At 43.9% G+C, this 18222-nt stretch overlaps 4 protein-coding genes across 4 annotated transcripts; 2 read left to right on the top strand and 2 right to left on the bottom strand.

Moving 5' to 3' along the window:
• Positions 1-1016: 1016 nt before the first annotated feature.
• On the top strand, positions 1017-5740 carry LOC308150307 (uncharacterized protein; the record flags this gene model as incomplete). Its single annotated transcript, XM_080523153.1, has 5 exons — positions 1017-1054; positions 2184-2780; positions 3052-3213; positions 3723-4662; positions 5735-5740. The coding sequence occupies 5 exons, from the start codon at positions 1017-1019 to the stop codon at positions 5738-5740; spliced, it is 1743 nt and encodes a 580-aa protein (XP_080379279.1).
• A 30-nt stretch (positions 5741-5770) lies between these two features.
• On the bottom strand, positions 5771-6837 carry LOC308150306 (GTPase IMAP family member 4; the record flags this gene model as incomplete). The annotated part of the gene is made up of 2 exons (XM_080523152.1): positions 5771-5828; positions 5963-6837. The coding sequence occupies 2 exons, from the start codon at positions 6835-6837 to the stop codon at positions 5771-5773; spliced, it is 933 nt and encodes a 310-aa protein (XP_080379278.1).
• Positions 6838-8409: 1572 nt separating this feature from the next.
• On the top strand, positions 8410-10187 carry sult3st1 (sulfotransferase family 3, cytosolic sulfotransferase 1). Its single transcript, XM_080524564.1, has 6 exons — positions 8410-8679; positions 8849-9051; positions 9179-9305; positions 9502-9596; positions 9799-9970; positions 10055-10187. Exons 1-6 carry the CDS (start codon positions 8538-8540, stop codon positions 10177-10179), a joined length of 864 nt encoding a protein of 287 aa, XP_080380690.1. The 5' UTR covers positions 8410-8537; the 3' UTR covers positions 10180-10187.
• A 236-nt stretch (positions 10188-10423) lies between these two features.
• eif3d (eukaryotic translation initiation factor 3, subunit D) lies at positions 10424-16753 on the bottom strand. The gene is made up of 16 exons (XM_080524563.1): positions 16664-16753; positions 15844-15969; positions 15691-15736; positions 15404-15540; positions 15175-15260; positions 14995-15067; positions 14659-14774; positions 14268-14400; positions 12689-12836; positions 12333-12463; positions 12130-12215; positions 11743-11872; positions 11464-11606; positions 11099-11291; positions 10832-10925; positions 10424-10519 (listed from the first exon to the last, which is right to left on the bottom strand). The coding sequence occupies exons 2-16, from the start codon at positions 15964-15966 to the stop codon at positions 10506-10508; spliced, it is 1653 nt and encodes a 550-aa protein (XP_080380689.1). The 5' UTR covers positions 15967-15969; positions 16664-16753; the 3' UTR covers positions 10424-10505.
• Positions 16754-18222: the final 1469 nt, after the last annotated feature.

Here is an 18222-nt window from a genome sequence, read left to right as displayed (position 1 = left end):
CCTGGAGAAGGAAGTGGCTTGCTGTGGGTTGTAGTAATGGCAAAACGGATCAGGGTATGTGCCAAACGCGGCGCGGAGCATTGCGGCGCGGAGCATTGCGGAGCATCGCGGCCATCGCGCGACTCTTCAAACAGTTCAGAGTCGGACGATACAGAAAAAGTGCAGAAAAAAAAAAAAAAAAAAAGTTCTGCAGAAAAAGCTCGTTTTCTCTGTTTATTGGTCAAAATCAGGTGTTTTTGCTGAAACCACCCTATGTTCTACGGCCGATTTCTAAACACTCAAAGAGGCTAGAAACAAACTTTATTTTTCTGATGAAAGAAGAGAGTCTAAAGTTTTGGTAGATATGTTCAATGTTTATGTAGTCCGAAAAGTCAATATTTGGTGGGTCTTCAAAGTTCAGCGAAAATGCCCCAAAAGTCTGGCAGTGTGGAGCTCTCCGCTCTGAACATGGCTGGCAGTCAAAGAGTTAACGATTCACACACTATGTGAAAACAGCTCCTCCTCCTTCCTCCCCTCCTATTTCCCTGGCCTCCCCTGGCTGGGGAGCATGTCCCCTCTGTTTGCAGCCACAATGTCCTCCAGCTTCCCCAGCAGCTCTGCCACAGCATTGTGGCCCGTCCGTAAGAGGGCACGGTCCTCCTGTTCGGAGAAGGAGAAGGAGAGTGGCACCACGAAGAGCATGGCATGACATGAAAAGTGTCAAGTTACTCTGACTGTCGCTACCACCTGACTGTAGCTCCCTCCCCTCCGAGAATCAGAAATAGAAAACCTCCTTTTGGTTACAACTTATGCCAAGTCTGAGTCACTGTTACAAGCATATACTGTATAAGCTGTATGTACTAGCCTGGGAACAAGGTTATGGTAGATCGAAGCAAAAGCTACGTTGTTATTTTATATTTATATTAATCTTCACACCTAATGGGACTAGAGAAAACTGGGCACTGAGAAGTTTCCAAACGGAGGCGTCCTATAAATGTAGGCCCTATATCTGAGTACTGCTAACTACTGACCTTTCAATGGATTCACATGAGAGATGGCGATTGTCACGCTTACGGTGAGACTGGGAAATGTGTGTTATTGTTGATGATGTGCAAATGTGTGCTAACAGGTAGGCCTACACTTCACCACACTGTCAACCAACTGTAGAGATTCTCAGCTTTTATTTGTATTGGTTTCACCATTCAGAAATTCCACCAGTTTATATGCATATTTCAGGGTACCCAAAAGTAATGGGACAGATGTATCAAATGTCAAAAAGTCTGCGACCCATTGACCCCACCAGACACTGGGTATCTTCTCTGGTGAAGCTCTGTATTGCAGTTATTGTTTGTTTTGATGTAAAATCTTATCAGGAAATTAAGTGCATGTTCAATTGGATTTCAATCTGAAGATTGACTAGGACAGTCAAGACCGTTACACTTTTTGGCTCTGAAAAACTCCCTAGTATGTTTTGGGTCATCATCTTAGCAGTTACAATAATCAGTTCAGACTAGTAAGTTCTAGTGGTAGCTATACATGCCCAAACCTAATACCTAATATATGGTTTTATGTATGATAATATTTATGTTAACTGTCCACAAGACCTTTATCCAGACCTCTGGAGGCTTTTTAGGTAGTTTTTAGCAAACTGTAACCTGACTTGTACCTGACACCTTCGTCCATAGTTTGGCTGATGACCTATTCTGCAGATGGTACAGTAGTCTCTGACACATTATAAAATATATATATATATATATGTATTGTATATAATATAAGAGTATTGCTCCAGACTGTCTGTCAGTTTCCTAACAAAGGGAAAAGGGGTGTACTTGGCATGAGACGGCACACATATTTTGACTTCTTTTCAACTGTCCGTGAGAAAGAAACAACAAAAAAGTTGGATATCTTGAAGCAGGTTTTTATTCAGCGATAGAGCCACTATGTGTTTTTGGGTTTCAGTTTATGTTTACTTGTGCAACCTCTTGTAGAGTAGCAGATACAACCAGCGTATACCACCCTTACAGCATATCACATGAAATTTGCTAGTAAATAACCTTTTGGAGCATCTTTTTACAGAAGTAGGCTATATAATCTATCTGCTACTGTGTAGTGTACTTCATGGGAATGAAGGATGAATGATGATTTACACTATCATCTCAAATGCTTTGAAAGAAACGATTTGAATAATCTCCTCTGTATTACAGAGAGGAATTGAGGAAGGTCTTGTGCCAATACATCTCAGACACCCTCAGCTACATCGACACTGTGAGGGAATTCTGCAACAGGCATTCAAAATGGACCCTGCAGAGGGAGACAGAACTGGAGAAGATGAGGGACATCAAGGACAGGGCTGATAGAATCAACCTCAAGTTTGATCACATTCGTAAATCGGGCGACAAGGCCAAGGCGTTTGGGGAGTATGTATGGAGTGGCCTGACCCAGGTGACTGCTGACAGCAAGCGTGAGGAGTTGGAGAAGAAGCTGGGCGCGGTACTAAAGGACACTCTGGGTGGGCTGGAGAGGTTTGACTACTTCCTGGATGCTGTGGAGAAGCTGGCGGTCACCTCTCTGTCTGTGTTTGCTGAGGAGAGCTGGTTTTTCCATCTGCCTCAAGGTACTGGTCCTGTAAGTATCCGAGCGGTCATCACATCTGCAAGACTGGCCTTCCCCCTCCTCATCCACTTTAAGAGGGATGTAGGGGCCTTCTTCCTCCCCAGCCTTCTCAACATAGAGGTGCTGGCCATTCAGCTGAACAATTACATACGCACTTCCCAGCAGCTCTGTGACAGGATGGAGAAAACGTAAGTGGAACTCTAAATCAGCCACTGTAGAAGGCTATTTTTAATGTATTAGTCTTATTGTTCCTCAGTGACATTTAAACAATATTTAATATCCCTTGTTCCCTCTCGATTAAGTTTAGTAAAGAGTAAAGAGTAGATTTGGGAACTTGTCACATTTATGCATTTTGAATGCTGGTTATGATGTCTAGCCATGATGCACAATGCATAGCATTGAATTGATAATGCTACAATAATGAATGTCATGTTAAATTGCCATGTCATATTAAATCAGTTACACCATGCCAGCCTTCATTGTATTAATTCTTTACTCCATCAGCCGAATGCTGTTTTGGAGAAAGAAGAGTGACAAGCCTGTGGTTTACCTCAATGCTCAGGTGAGTGAAGAGTCTATGCAAAACATGCTTGACCATCTTAATCAGTTGAATGATATAAGGTAAGGTACTCTTTCAGTTTATTGTTCCTTCAAAACATGTGTTTGTCCAAGTTACAGTACTACATTTGTGATACGGTCTGGTCAAAAGGTCTGCATGTCGACAATTCTCAAGTCACAAATGACCAAACAGATATATACAGTATATATATATATATATATTATTTTTTATGTGTTTTACCTTTTTTTTGCATATTACGAAAGTTATAGTGTTGAAGTGCCCACTCGATATTAAAAACAACAGTTTGAGGATCACTAAATACTTTTAATACTTTTTTTACAATAAATTAGTGAATTGGATATCTAGTTTGAAGGGTACCAACATTCAATAAGCATATCTTCTTGAACTATTTTCAGCTTTCAATGTATGACACATCATTTGAAAGCTTACAATCTGCGACTTGAGGACTTTTTTTTACCAGACTCTGTCACATTTTATATACTGTAGTACTTGTTAGTGTAAACCACCTAAGTGCATATAAGATTGATGATGAATCTCTCCCGTCTGTCAGGATGGACCAGGACTTCAGACTGGCCTTCCTGTTCCAGGAGGCTTCTCTGAACTTCATTGGTGTGTTCAGTCAGCGCCAGCCCAGAATGCTGAAGTTTCTGACTGAGCTGGAGGAGAGCGCTGTCCAGCTAGACAGTATGAGGAAGGGAGCAAAGATGTCTAGTGTGACAGGCAGCTCTGTAGGGGCAGTTGGAAGGATCCTGTCCATTGTGGGTATTGCTCTTGCCCCTGTGACCGTTGGGACATCGCTGGCACTCACCGGCATGGGACTGGGACTGGGTGTCACCAGTGGGATCAACAGTGCAGTCACCACGGTCACAAAGATAACAGTCAATAGTAATTATCAGAAGAAAGCCAATAAAGTCTACCAGAGTTTCATGAAGGACGTGCAGAGGCACCAGGAGTGTCTGGAAGAGGTGGCCAGCAAATCTGTTCCCATAGTGGGGGGGAGTGAGGGGCTCATAGTGCTGGGAGCAGGCATGGTGATTGCCAAAGCCGGGGTTATTGGAAAGGGCATTGACTCCATGGTTGACTGTGCCTCAGCAGTCAAGGCTCTTAAGCCCAAAGAGATGATCGCAAGTGCTGCTGGTAAGTTGGTGCTCCAGGAGGGAAAGGTGGTCCGGAATGTGCCTAGTCTGACAGCGGACATCACAGACATTGGACAGATGGCCAAAGGGACCCCACTCGCCCTCTCCAAGACAGCGCGGGCTGGTTTCATCACCCTCAATGCCCTCTTCATTGGCCTGGACGTCTTCTTCATCTGTAAAGACAGCCTCAGCCTGGCCAAAGGCAGCAAGAGTGAGGTCTCCCAGCTCATCCGTGCCAGAGCGGCGCTGTGGCGTTCAGAGTTGGACTCATGGCAGAAGATCCATGACTCTCTGTGCCGAGGAATCTGGAGGTTCAGGAAGAGCCAGAGAATCCTGGAGACACAATTTTATAGAGTGAGGGGAAAAGTTGAAAGAGAAGAGAAAAAAGTTGTTTTTGTATGACACAATGACAGCAGCAATGACGCACTAGTATTTGCATTTTAGAGTCTGTTTCCCTCAAGTGTAGCTGGATCATCAAGCATTTGAATACAACACATTTAGCATTTGAATAGAGCCTATTCTGCCCGTTTAAGATATGATATGAATCACATGATAACATTGTCATTGTCATTCTAAATTGTAATATTTATAATAAGACTCACACACCCCACTTCATTCAGCTTAGCAGTCCAATCAATCAGTTGTAATTAAGACATGATTTCCAGTGATAGATATAGTGGTTTGTCCAAGATTAAGATTTTCCTTAGACTGTCAACATACTATAACTGAAACAGTATTAATTGTTTGTGGCATAAACTTTCATGCACAGATGACTGAGTTATGCTGCCTTGTTATGTAAACTGTCTGTAATGTTTAATGTGATGTGATAAACAACTCACACACATGATGCTCCAAAAAAATGTGCTTGAGATTCACAAGAGATCGAGGCTCACACAGTTTTTAAAGACTGTGCAGTCCCAGAGTCGCTCCTCATCGACTGCATGGAGCAGGAACTGATCTTCTGGAATACTGCCAGACCTCTGTCCCCATGTGGCCTTGGCAACAGTGAACAGGGCTGGTAATAAAAGGCTGATTGGCTTGATTGTGATAATCAGAGCAAGCTCTGTTTTTAGTACTGGTGGGGTTTGGCATAACAATTCAAATGCTCACACTGAGTACAGAAAATCAAAACCATTCAAAGACATGCAAATGTGATGGTGAACCTTTCAGTGTTTAATATGGTACAGTATGTGCATACATAGCAAACAGTAACACCTAAGTGGGGATCATTTTCAGTTCATTTGAGATCCCCAGATCAAGTCCAATTTCAAAATCAGCACTGTGATAGTACTGTGATTTGGATTGCTATGACAGACAGTATACAGTACAAAGACGCAGGTCAGGCAGTCAGAGACATCTGCATCTAAGGTAACATTTGCATCTCTACCTCTCTATATCTCTCCCCTCTTCTCATTGTGTCTTACAGCTCTGACTGAAGGGCACAGGGCACATTGCCCTGAGGTCAGACCAACTGAGGTGTGGAGTTGCTGTAGGACCTGCTGGACTGCTCTCCACTGCTGCTGTTGAACAACACACAAGGAATACATACATTATAGGTACATGTATGTCATCATCTCATGTCAGTGAATGTGTGGACATAAGCAGCTGTACCAAATGTTTATGCATTCCGAAAATGTCTCTGTAATGAGAAGACATTGAATAGACATGGAATAGTGTAGGAGTTTTACTGTCGTGTGAGGTCTCCTCTGTTGTTCTTCGTGCTCTCTGCTGTCCAATGGCCTCCTCTCCCTTTTCCTGCTCCTCCTCTGTCTCCTCATCCAGCACCAGCTTCCTCAAAGCCTCCCTGGCCCTCCTAAGCTCCTCCTCTCTCTCCCTCTCCTCCTCCTGTTGCCTCTTCTCTTCTTCCTCCCCCTTCTTCCTGGCCTCCTCCACGATCTCCTGGCTGGGGAGCACCTTCCCTCCGTTCGCAGCCACCATGTCCTCCAGCTTCCCCAGCAGCTCTGCCACGGCGTCATGGCCCTTCCGGGGCCGTCCGTAGAGGGCATGGTAGCGGCCGCCACACCTGTCCACCAGACCCTGGAGCTCCTCGCTCTCCTCCACCTCCTCCTCCAGCGTGGCGTCCTTCAGGCGGCCTCCCTTCACCGTGAACAGCACCATGGTGTGGCTCCACGCCCGCTCGCCCAGCAGCTCCACATGCTCCTCCACCACCCGCTGCTCCCGCTTGGAGAAGGAGAAGGAGAGCGGCACCACCAGGAGCAGGGCATGTGGACCTGGCTCGCACAGGGTCACGCCCCGTACGATCTCCCTTCTGACCTCCAGTGAGGAGCCCCTGGAGGGGAACCACTCCCAGCCCGGCGTGTCCACCACCGTCACCTGCTTGTCAGCTACCGTGCCGCGCCTCCTCACTGCCTCCGTGGTTCTCACCCCCACTGCATCAAACACCCCCTTGCCCAGAATGGCATTGCCCACAGCACTCTTGCCAACCTCTCTCTCCCCAATCAGGATTATTCTCAACCCTGAGATGATAGAGAGGGGGACAGCTTTGCCTGCCACAGATTGCAAAAACATCATACAATGCTAAATGAGTGGGGTGCAGTAGATAGGTTGTTAATTGTATTGAATTGAATCCCTATTACATTAAGTTGGCACCGGATATATATTTGTTTCTCTTAAATAATCTTTGGTGTTGACTTTGGTGTATACAGCAAAGTGAAATGAAACAAATCACCTCTCTGGTCTTATGTTTGCTAGTTCATAGGAAACTGACCTGGTTGACAAGTTGATGAGCTGCCAGTTGCTTCCATTTCCAACTCACCGTCCTCTGTATGTTAACATCCACTGTTTTCCCTATGACTGTATGAGAAGGCAACAAGAGACCAGTACCTTATGAGAATGATGTCTTTTATATGTCCTGATTCGTTGAACTATAAGTGCCAGGTAGCTGCATTAGTAAAACAACAACATCACGCAGTTCCTATTCTACTGATGGCCATCTTGTTATCGGTAGGCCTATGGCTTTCTGTCTACAACCACTCCCTTTTAATCAATATGTACAGCCCCTTTTACTGTTACTGGGATCCAAGGTTCACACATAGATAAACACAACCTTCCAGAAGACAGTAGAGCAGTATGTTATACCGCCCTCAGGGATATAACCTGCTACCAGGAAATATAAAAAAAATGTTCAGTGATCGAGAGGGGGGTTATCATTTAATGTTTTTTTATTATTTCAAAACACACAGTATTCGTACCACCAGGAACGGGTTTTGTATATCAATCTGTGGAGAGAAGCTTTGGAACAGTTTTTGAATGTGGAGTTAAAGCAATGTCCAAATATAATCCAGTTTAAAATAAGGTATAAAAACATGGTCTTCATAATGTACAGGAATGATGGGGGGCGGGGGTTAATAATCACAAGGTGTTTACAGGGGTTATTGTTTATTTATTATTGTTATAATGTGAGCATTATACCTAGGATTTATATTGAGATGCAATATCTATGTTTTCCCACCAGGGGGAGTTATATTATTTCTAGGACTACAGAGATGTAGACAGGATGTGTTTCCGTATCCGGTATTCAGAGATAGGAATACAGGTGCGCAGTGTAAGACGCACAGACATGTATGTATGACTCCATGCTCCCGTTCTATATAAAGTACAAACCGAAAGGACATCAAGCGTCATGTGGCTTTATTACGTTTAAAGGTTACCACAATTATCATTTATCATTTGGGTTCCTAAATATGTATTGTATTCTTTATTTTCTTTTTTAATGTAATTAATACGATATTTGACTTTTGGGTACGCAGTATTTGTATATATGAGATATATACAATTAATATTAAGGTATTAATTTGAGTATTTGAACAGGAAGCATCTTTATGATTTATGGAGAAGAGGTGGGATTAAATAAGTTTGTACTTCTTCTCAATTCTTTTCGAATATGTGGGGAAATTCTTTTTTTTAAAATGTACTGCAGCTGATCCCATATTTATTACCAGGGACTTCTGTATCTATACTCCAAACCTGTTGATGGCAGCAATGCTTATAGACCTTCAGTCAGCCTTTCCCCCCCATAGTCATGTAGAAGAAGATCAGCTCTCTGTGTTGACACTTCAGAAGCTTGAAGCAGGAGGGCAGTGTCAGATGTGCATAAAAGGAAACGTCAGGGTTCTAAAGTCCATTTCTGTCTGCCTTCGTCTAACTGGTATCTGCTAGCATTGTAACCACTGTACATGATATTGATATAAGCTATTGTAAGTACGATTATGGAGCCGCTGAACAACAACCTCTGCAGGTACAAGAACTACAACTTTGCCATTGGTATCACCACTGCTGAGTACATTGACTCCCTGCAGAGATTTGAGATTAGGGACACTGACGTCTTTTTAGTCACGTATCCAAAATCAGGTGAGTGACAACTTTAATAGCAATAATATGAATAGTCTTTAACACATGAAATGCAGCTCAACATTTGTGTATGAATACATAAAGAAACCGAAACAGTGGATGCCCTAGTAACAGGATTGATGATAAAGACAATAAAAAACAAAGATCTTTTCACACATAATTGACTCAGGAACTATATGGACACAACAGATCATCACCTCCCTCTATGAGTCAGAGGACAGTGCTGTGTATTCCAACAACCTGGAGACCATGCCGTGGCTGGAGTATACAGAGGGTCGTCTAGACTACTCCTTACGCCCCTCTCCACGGCTGTTCGCCTCTCATCTCACCCCTATGCTCATGCCCCCAGGCCTGAGGGATAAGAGGGCAAAGGTAGGCTCTAGCAGAGGATGAAGGCTTTACGGTCATTCATATCCACAGCCTCAAGCCTGTGTGACAAAGTTCAATTTCACTGCTCTAGTATAGTGACTGGGAAATGTTCTGCTCTATTATTTGGTAGATTGTCTATGTGATGAGGAACCCAAAGGACAATGTGGTTTCTTATTTTCACTTCGCCTGTGCCTGGGCCAAGCTTGAGACGCCGAAGAGCTTTGAGGAGTTTCTGGAGCAGTATCTGGCAGGGGACGGTAATGTCGTTTCTCAGACCATTTCAGATTTCATACCACAATAACTAGAGGCCTAATTTATTAATTAACATACGTGTGTAATGATTTATGACAATGAGAGGAAACACTTTAAAATGGTTTTTATTGTGAATCACAAAAGGGCATCTTTCAAGGAAGGGGATGGTGAGAAATGTGTATTTCTAATCTGTGCTTTCAGTTGGTGCTGAGTCCTGGTTTGATCACATCAAAGTGTGGCATGCTATGAGAGACCAGTACAACATTCTATTCCTGTCCTATGAGGACATGGTCAAGGTAAGAGATGGAGACTTACTACACCATGTCTAGCTAGAGAGATTAGGAGCAGCCCTGTTTATCAGAAATACATAATCATGTGAATGTATGCATCTTCCATGCAGTGAGTGCCACCTTCATTGTGATTGAATGTGTTCATTGTTGACAATTCAGTTGACACTTGAAGGTTTCTTCTTCGATGACCTAATGTTCATTTTCTCAGGATTTGAGGACAGCAGTGGTCCAGATCAGCCAATTCCTTGGCAAAGACCTTAGTGAAGCAGCCATTGTCAAAATAGTGGAAAATAGCACATTCAACAACATGAGGAAGGACCCAAAGGCTAATTATGAGTTCATTCCAGAGGATATGCTCAAAGCACCCTTTATGCGTAAAGGTTAGAACTCATATATACTGTAGACAGTTGGTATCTTATCATACACAACATAACATACAGTAACATGCCCATGTTCTATGGCAGGTCAAATCGGAGACTGGAAGAACACGTTTACGGTGGCCCAGAGTGAGAGGTTTGACCAGGTCTTCAAGGAGCGGATGGGGGCTACGCCTCTGAAGTTCATCTGGGACATGGACGAGCACTCATAGTGATGAGAAGCTGCTTTAAACGACAAATGTCCCAGAGGGGCACTAAGAATTAACATGGACACTTGTGTACATAAACCGTATCATCATCATAACATTTGATGATATGACAAAAACTCAAATCAACTCGACACTTCATACACATGCACAGATTAATGTCTACTGAACCATAATTTTTCTATTAACGAATAATGATCCCATCTTTAAAAGGGAAAGAAGACTAAATAACTGAAACAAGACAGCCATTCTCTCAGATCTTTATTTGAATGTTTAGAGGGCAACACGTGTTTGTGTGGTACAGCTTTGGTCACTGGAGCCATCTCCACACCTCAGTTCTCTTCATCTAGAAACAATAAAGGAGGAAGAGAAAGAGGGAGGGAAGGAAGGACAGGAGAAAGAGTAAAGGAGGTGAGAATGTTTCCACCAGTAAACATAATCATAGAATTAACATCTAGTGTAGAGACTGTTTGAATGTAATGTGCAAAAATGTCACAAATAAACAGTATACTTGTAATATCATTCACTTCACTCAAGTCTATCAAATATTCTGAGAACAGCTGTTGTCTGTTTCTGTTGCAATGAGCAATTCGATTACTGCCCACACGCAAATTTACTGTTCACCATGTGCAACATGGAGTCTTCATTTCCATCTCACCTTCCTCCTCCTCCTCCTCGTCATCCTCCTCCTCTTCCTCATCTTCATCTGAACTGAAGGTCCCATCAGGCAGGCTGTATACACGGATCACTTGCTGTTGACGAAAAAAAGCAGAAGATGTGGACTCATGTTGAACATAATGTAAGCTAAAATCTATAGATCAATATAGAAGCTTTATTGAAACCGTTAAGACAGACAGTCTTGAAGACACGGCCTGCTCTGGGGTCCCATAGAGACGCAGTGGTGAGTGGTCCGGGCTTGGCTCACCTTGTTGGGGTCCTTGAGGATGAGGTACTTGCCCTCATCCAGTTTGCGGCAGATATCGATGACACAACGCAGGATGCCCCAGGCGTTCTCCATGCTCAGATTGATCTGGCTGGCAAACTCGTTGGGTTTGAACTGCTGGGTGCCCAGGATCACGTGACGAGCAGAGTCCTTTGAGTGGTAACGAGACACATACCTAAACGTCGGGGAGGGAATAACATCAGTCATTTCACAGAGAATGTACTGATGTGAAGAAACGTATCAACTGATAATGTTTGGAAATTGTTGGTGTGTATTGATTTTTCCAGTTGTACACTCTGTGTGTGTGTGTGTGTGTGTGTGTGTGTACTGTGCTGTAGGGTCCTCACCCTAGCTTCAGGTACTCAGAGCCAGCCAACATGGCACAGCAGGTCCAGCGGGCCAGTTTGTAGCTGTTGTTCTTCAGCTCTGTGGCCAAAACAGCTCCTCTCTGGGAGTCCAGCTTCTGACGCCAGTCAACTCCGTTACAGTGCTGAGGAAGACGGGAGGCAAAGGAGTTCAACAACTAATACTGTACTGGGATAAAATGAGGGCTCTCGCAAACCAACTCTTGCACCCCCCCCCCCCCCCCCTCTCTATCAACTCGTTTTCTCCCCGCTCTCTCTTACCCTGGAGTCCCACTCGTTGAGGGTCTTGATGTTGATGAAGGACACCTCTCCGTTGGCCCCGGTCATCACTCCGTCATGCTCACAGCGCACGATCAGATCGATGTCCTCCCCTAGCTGCCAACGACGGTACCTGGAACACAAACACACAGGGCAGTTTGTGGTGCTGTACAGATATTGCTCTCACACTGCAAACCCAATGGAGGCATGGCAGCAGAGGACTGGAGTGCTACAAGACACAGATTAGATGGAACTCAATAAAGAGGGAATACATCGAAATAATGTGTCTTTGGAGAGGAACCCAAGAAATGTTACATTGACTATGAATGGTCCAACTGTGTAAGAGGCTGTATGTAGTATTAACTAAGACCAGTAGGGGTCAGTACCCACCTGTAGGCAACAGAGGCCACTTCATTCTTGTCAATGTCCTCCTCCACAAAGGGATTGGGGTTGGGGAACTTGTGCCTCTCACCTCCCTTGTGGTAAAAAAAGAAAGAAAAGACAATTACTTTACAAGAACATATTCAAACAAGGGAAATCCTATGCTGGTGACTGTAAACCACTCAAGTGCATTTAGTTGGAGGTGTACTGACCATGCGCAAACATTGCTGGCTGAAGTTGTGGTTGATGTAGGTTGCCTCCATGGCCAGGTTACGGGGTGAGTTGAAGGAGTTGCCTTCGTCCTGAGGTGGCTCGTTGGCAGTCTCACTCACGGTCAACAAATCTGAGATGAATCGTAACGGAAGGTTAGATCAACCAAACCAGGAAAACAAAGAAGGAAAAAAACAACTAAATCTCACAGAATCTTAAGACAGCCACTTCACCTAACAAAGGTAAATACTCCTACATAAAGATGGATATGATGTGATTCACCGTTAGTCTATGCAAGACTATTTTTGATAGGGCGGACTAATAGCTCATGAGTGGATGAACTTTAGAAAAACCTCACCAAAGTCAGAGTTGTCTCTCTTGTCAAAGAAGAGCTTGTTGCCCACTCTCTGCACGATGATGTCCCAGGAGTTGACTGAGCGTGTGCAGCACATCAGAGTGGCCAGAATGGCATCAGTGGCAAAGACATTTCCCTGGGTCTTAGCCAGCTGGAGAACAGAGGGGGGATACAGGGGAGGGAGTCATATGACAAAGCATAGAAGACCAAGATCCACTCCAACAGGGCTATGGACACAGCATTCATTCTACTACTCCATTACGGCAATGCACTTCTATCTGGCTCCTCTAGCCATAAGAAGTCAGCAACTAGTCTAAAATGCAGCTGGCAGACTTCTGACCAGAACCAGAAAATGTTATCATATCACCCCTGTTTTATCATCATTGCATTGGCTACCAATAACACTTCAAAGTCTTGCTTTTAACATATAACACCCTAAACGGTCTTGCACCTGACTATTTAGCAGATCTGATCCTACCAACCCACTCGCACCCTCAGAGCACCAGTTCTGTGTAAAAGCCTTCCTGCCCTTATTTAGATCTGCATACGGTTGACCGTAGAAACTCTGTCTACCTACTGCCATTTCCCAACTCCATGAGTGTACTTTGTACACTCACCAAACACTTTACTACGATACTAATACTGGGTAGGGCTCCCCTTTGCTCTCAAAACAGCCTAAATTCTTCATGGCTCCAGATGTTGGAAACATTTCCTTAAGATTCTGGTCCATAATGACATGATTGCATCACGCAATTCCTGCATTTTTCAGGTGCACTATCAAGCTGTGAATATCCCGTTCTACCACATCCCAAAGGGGTTCTATTGGATTCAGATCCAGTGACTGGGAAGGCCACTGAAGAACACTGAAACAGTGTTTCCTATTAATTACCTAAATTGTGGCAGCCTACAGTTTCATAACGAACCTAAAATACTTTTACACTTCTCATAATAACATAAAAGATCTCTAACATTGGGTTGGGCGCCGTTGCTTCAGCAAAGCGTCTCTCAGTCCCACCCCGCTGCTGTAAGCTCACACACTTTAGACTACATCTGTATTTAAGCACTGCTCGCGCTGTTGCGGGAAAGTCTTGAAGCAGGTTCGTGGCAAGTCCTTTGGATTGGCACTGAATACTCAAATAGGCGGTGGCATTCAAGCGATGATTGATTGGTATTAAACCTGAATGAATGAGAAGGTGTACACGTGTTCCTAACAAAGTGCTTTTATGTAATAATGATGTAGTTGTCTGGTGACACTGTACTTTAAAACTAAATCAACTTGAAACTAACTAATGTAATATATATATATACTATATATATACCGGTATATATATATATAACTATATATATATATAGTGTGTGTGTGTAATTGTATGACCTTTTGTTATATTTTGGGTTCTTTGATGTAATGCTTTACTGAGGACAGAATATACAGTATTCAAGTGTGTGTGTGTGCGCACGTGTGTGTGTGAGAAAAGAGCGTAGGTGATGCGATTTGTCTAATCTAAAGTCCAAAAACCATAAATGCCTGATCCCTCCGTTCCTTGACAACGGCATCTCTCAAGTGTGTAGTGCGAGCGTGTACCTTGCGGATGACGGGGTCGTCGGTGGTGGTCACGGTGTGGAAGATCCTCTTGATGCTCTTGAGGGGCTTCTCATTGCGAGTGGTGACGCGGTCGAAGGCCTTGTCATAGTGCTCCAACGCACCGCAGCTCTCACTTAAATGGAAGACGGGCATATAGATCAACCTCACTGTATTTGAAAACATCCTGTACAATAGTGTCCCTCTGGTGAAAACGCTGACTCATCACAGACAACAAGCAGCTTGAGCATCTTGACTGTGCTAGCCCCTTGCAGATGAAGTGAAGGAAGATGAGTCACACACATGACCCGTTACAGGTAAGAGTGGGTTTTTCATGAGAACTCTGTAAGCGTGTGTACTGTGTGTGGATACTGTGTGTGGATGAGATACTCACACTTCAGTAGGGTCCGCCACCTCCATGTATCTCATCTTCATCAGCCTGGGGAAGTCCATCTCCTCCTTCACCTCCCAGTCGCTCCGCACCTCAACAGACGAGTCCCGGGGTTTCAGCTAAGAATAAGTTCATAGAGGTAAAGAGGGGGGATGACGAGAGAAAGAGAGGGGGGGGGGGGGGAGGAGAGGGAGTGGAGAAGACACAGGAAGAATGGTAGCGTTAGCAGGTGTGCAGTGGGTGACCACCAGGTCAGATGCCTTACCTGTCTGAGACATTACAACAAGGTTCCACAAGACGGTCAGGTGGTGTACTCTGAAAAAAGCCACTATCACATACCTGGGATTTCTGGTCCCACTTCTGACGCACACCAAACTGCTTCTGGAACTTCTTCTGCAGGCGCATGCGATCCCTTGACAGAGCCAGATTAGATTAGAGTTAAAGAGAGATGCAGGGAATGACATGGGTCATAATAGAGAGTCACGTATGAGGTGGATTGGCTGACTGAAGGTAGCTCACCTTTCCTTCTGCTTGGCACTCTTAGGCAGGGTCTGCATGTTGAACTGGGTCATGTTCCTACGGTCCTTGTCCCTACGCAGATTCCTCTGTAAAAGTAACAAAAGATATGAGGCTGAGTACAATAAATCCACGGTGTGTGTGTGTGTGTGTGTGTGTTTGCGTCACATATACGCTTTTGTACATTTGCGTGTGTGGTTTGTTTATGGCGGAGCAGGCAACGGGTTAGTACCTGAGCAAACCTCATGCGGTTCCTCTGGTAGGCAGTCTTCTGCGTCTTCGCAGTGTCCACCAGCTGGAAGCTCGTCTCATCCTCCTCATGGAAGTAGGCATATTGACTACCACCCCCAAACTGAGAGGAGTACTTATCTGTCAAAACACAGACACACATTTGCATCAAGACATTGGCTTAAAAAATAAAAAGTACTCAACATAAACGTTTAGACTGGACGAGACACACTGGGTTCACTGCATTTGACCATCTGAAGTAAAAAAAAAAATATTTAAAAAATCACTCACTTGTGTATCTCTTGTCCTGGTATGTTGCTCCAGTCCAGTCAGCCACCTGCAGTGATGAACAAACAGAGAGAATAGATGAGCGGGTTTACTGAAGCCTACTCTTGAAGCTGCAGTTCATGACGAGAGATAACAGGCAGCAGGGTGGAAGCCGACCTTTCCCAGGCGGTCCCCTTTGCTGAAGGGCTGGTATGGCATGTCCTTGAACTTCTCAGGAACAGCACAGGGTCCCCATCCTGAAGGGTTGTCCTGGATCTCAGGGGCATGGAACTTCGCCATGATCTGAGGTGGGAGAACATGGATACAAGCACATGAGGATTTCAAGCAAAATACAGATTTGGGATATGCCTTTTTCACGTACAGTACATGACATTAGGATTAGAGTTTAATAGATGTCTACATATGGGAGTGGTACTACGTGGTCGCAGAGACGGCCTCAGACAACGATCAGCACTGCTTTCTCCAGCTAATGCACTTTAGCACCGGTCAGCTTGCGCAGTGGACTAGTCATCACTGACTCATCATGACCATCAGCCGTTTTACTGTTTAACAGCAAAAACCTGCTGTTGAGGTAGCATTTGAGCTAATCCTAATGAAGCAATCTCCGTAAGCTTTCCAGCTAACGGGAGTGACAATCTTCCTAGCCTAATCAATATTATGGCACAAATAGCAATATAGAGCAAGATATGAGGTCTGTAATGTGACAAAATACGTGGCATCATAAACAAGCTAGGATCCAGCTGGGCAGCTGGTTAACAAGCATCTCTCTGTTAGCATGCTAATGCTATGAAGAATGCTACTCAGCATGTCTGCTGCTGGTTCAGTGGACGACAGCTTAGCCAGGTGGCGGCTAGCGAGCAAGCTAACTGGGTGGGACGCCATCTCCTCATGAGAACGTCTCTCACCATTATGGCTTTATACATCAGCGTCAATGTTTTATTTTCATGCATCTTTACATATGTTGTTAGTATCTCACCTTAATGATTGTGACAGCCTATCGAGAGATTTTAATCAACCAGCCTGCAGTGTCACAATGTTTCTTCCAAAGCGCCGGCGAGAAAGGAAGTGGTAAAGTGCCGCAAAAAGGTTCTTTCTGTCGTGAAAGCACTGCTCTATTACGACAATGACTTTCTTTTTAAAGGTGCAATCCGTAAAATGTGGAATACAACTATGTATGTAAAAAAACAACAACCTATAATCATCAGTAGGCAGGCTATATCTTTTTCTGAAAGTATCGAATTGCAACTTGTAATATTTAACAATAAACATCATTGTTATGATATTATGAAGTAAAATAAAGTCACACAAAAAAGCGCTACGGTATATTATCACTGGTAGGTACCCACATCTAGATGGGTAACAATAGCAATAATAATAATAATAACAACAACAACAATAATAATCATCATCATCATAATAGTATTAATAATAATAATAATAATGCAATGTTGTATACAGCTTTTCTCAGTACTCAAATACACTACATTTCATGGAGAGGACATGATGATGACGTACTACGTAGTAGTAGGAACACTAAAAATAGATTAAAAGCACGTTTTAAAAGAGAATTACTCCACCTAGTGGAGTGCTCGGGTGTGAGGGAAAGACATGAATATTACCTTTGTCCTACTCCTCGCTGCATCCAATCTACGCAATGTACGCTCCATCTTCGTAACTTGTGCCTGAGGGAGAGAGAGACATGTCACTCAAATAAAAAAACATTCTCTCAGAGAAACAAATACATGGAAAAAGTTGGAGTTGATACACTGGGAAAGAGTGAAGGAGGGGGGGGGGTCTCACTCACACACTCTTTAATTAATTAATTAAAATTAACACTCTCACACACACACACACACACACACACACCTCCCATTGTGTGAGGTCGAGTTGACACTCCAGCTGCTGCTGAAGCTTCTCTATTTTGGCCTCTATCTCCTTGACTGCCTTGTCGACTGCCTTGTCGATCATAGTCTGAATCTGAAGGGGAGACAGGACAGTCAGTGCGCACACACACGCGCACACGCCCACACCCACACCAGAACTAACTACTTCTCACCTCCGATTTGGAGAAGAACCTCAGAAGAAGAACCACAGTTCTGGCATCGTTGGACTCCATCTCTGTTCTCCCCGTGCGTTACAATGATCCTGCTATTTCCTGCTATTTCTACCTCCACCAGCCTCCCCTGTTACAAGCACCAAGAACAAGCTACAAAACAACACTTTAAATATACAAACTATGTGTGTATGTATGTGTGTGTGTGTGAGACATTAAACTAGCTGTTGTACCCTTTAACATTCGCTAACTAGCTAGTTGTTACAGTTAACTTCACAATCGCGAGTGACGTTAGGTCGGGTTTTTCACTAAAATAACATTTAATTAGAACATGTTTGTACTGACAGAACATGACATGAACTTGTTCATTAATATATGACATTTGAACCAACAGTATTATGGCGTTTAACCCACCTGAATGAACCTGACGAGCATGCACGGTTGGATGGTTTGAACAGAATGAACATGCGGGTCTCGAGCCA

The sequence above is a fragment of the Nansenia antarctica genome, assembly GCF_963989245.1.
Source record: "Nansenia antarctica genome assembly, chromosome: 2".
Lineage (NCBI taxonomy): Eukaryota > Metazoa > Chordata > Actinopteri > Argentiniformes > Microstomatidae > Nansenia > Nansenia antarctica.
Note: the sequence above shows the minus strand (reverse complement) of the source record. Positions and strands in the feature narration are given on the sequence as shown.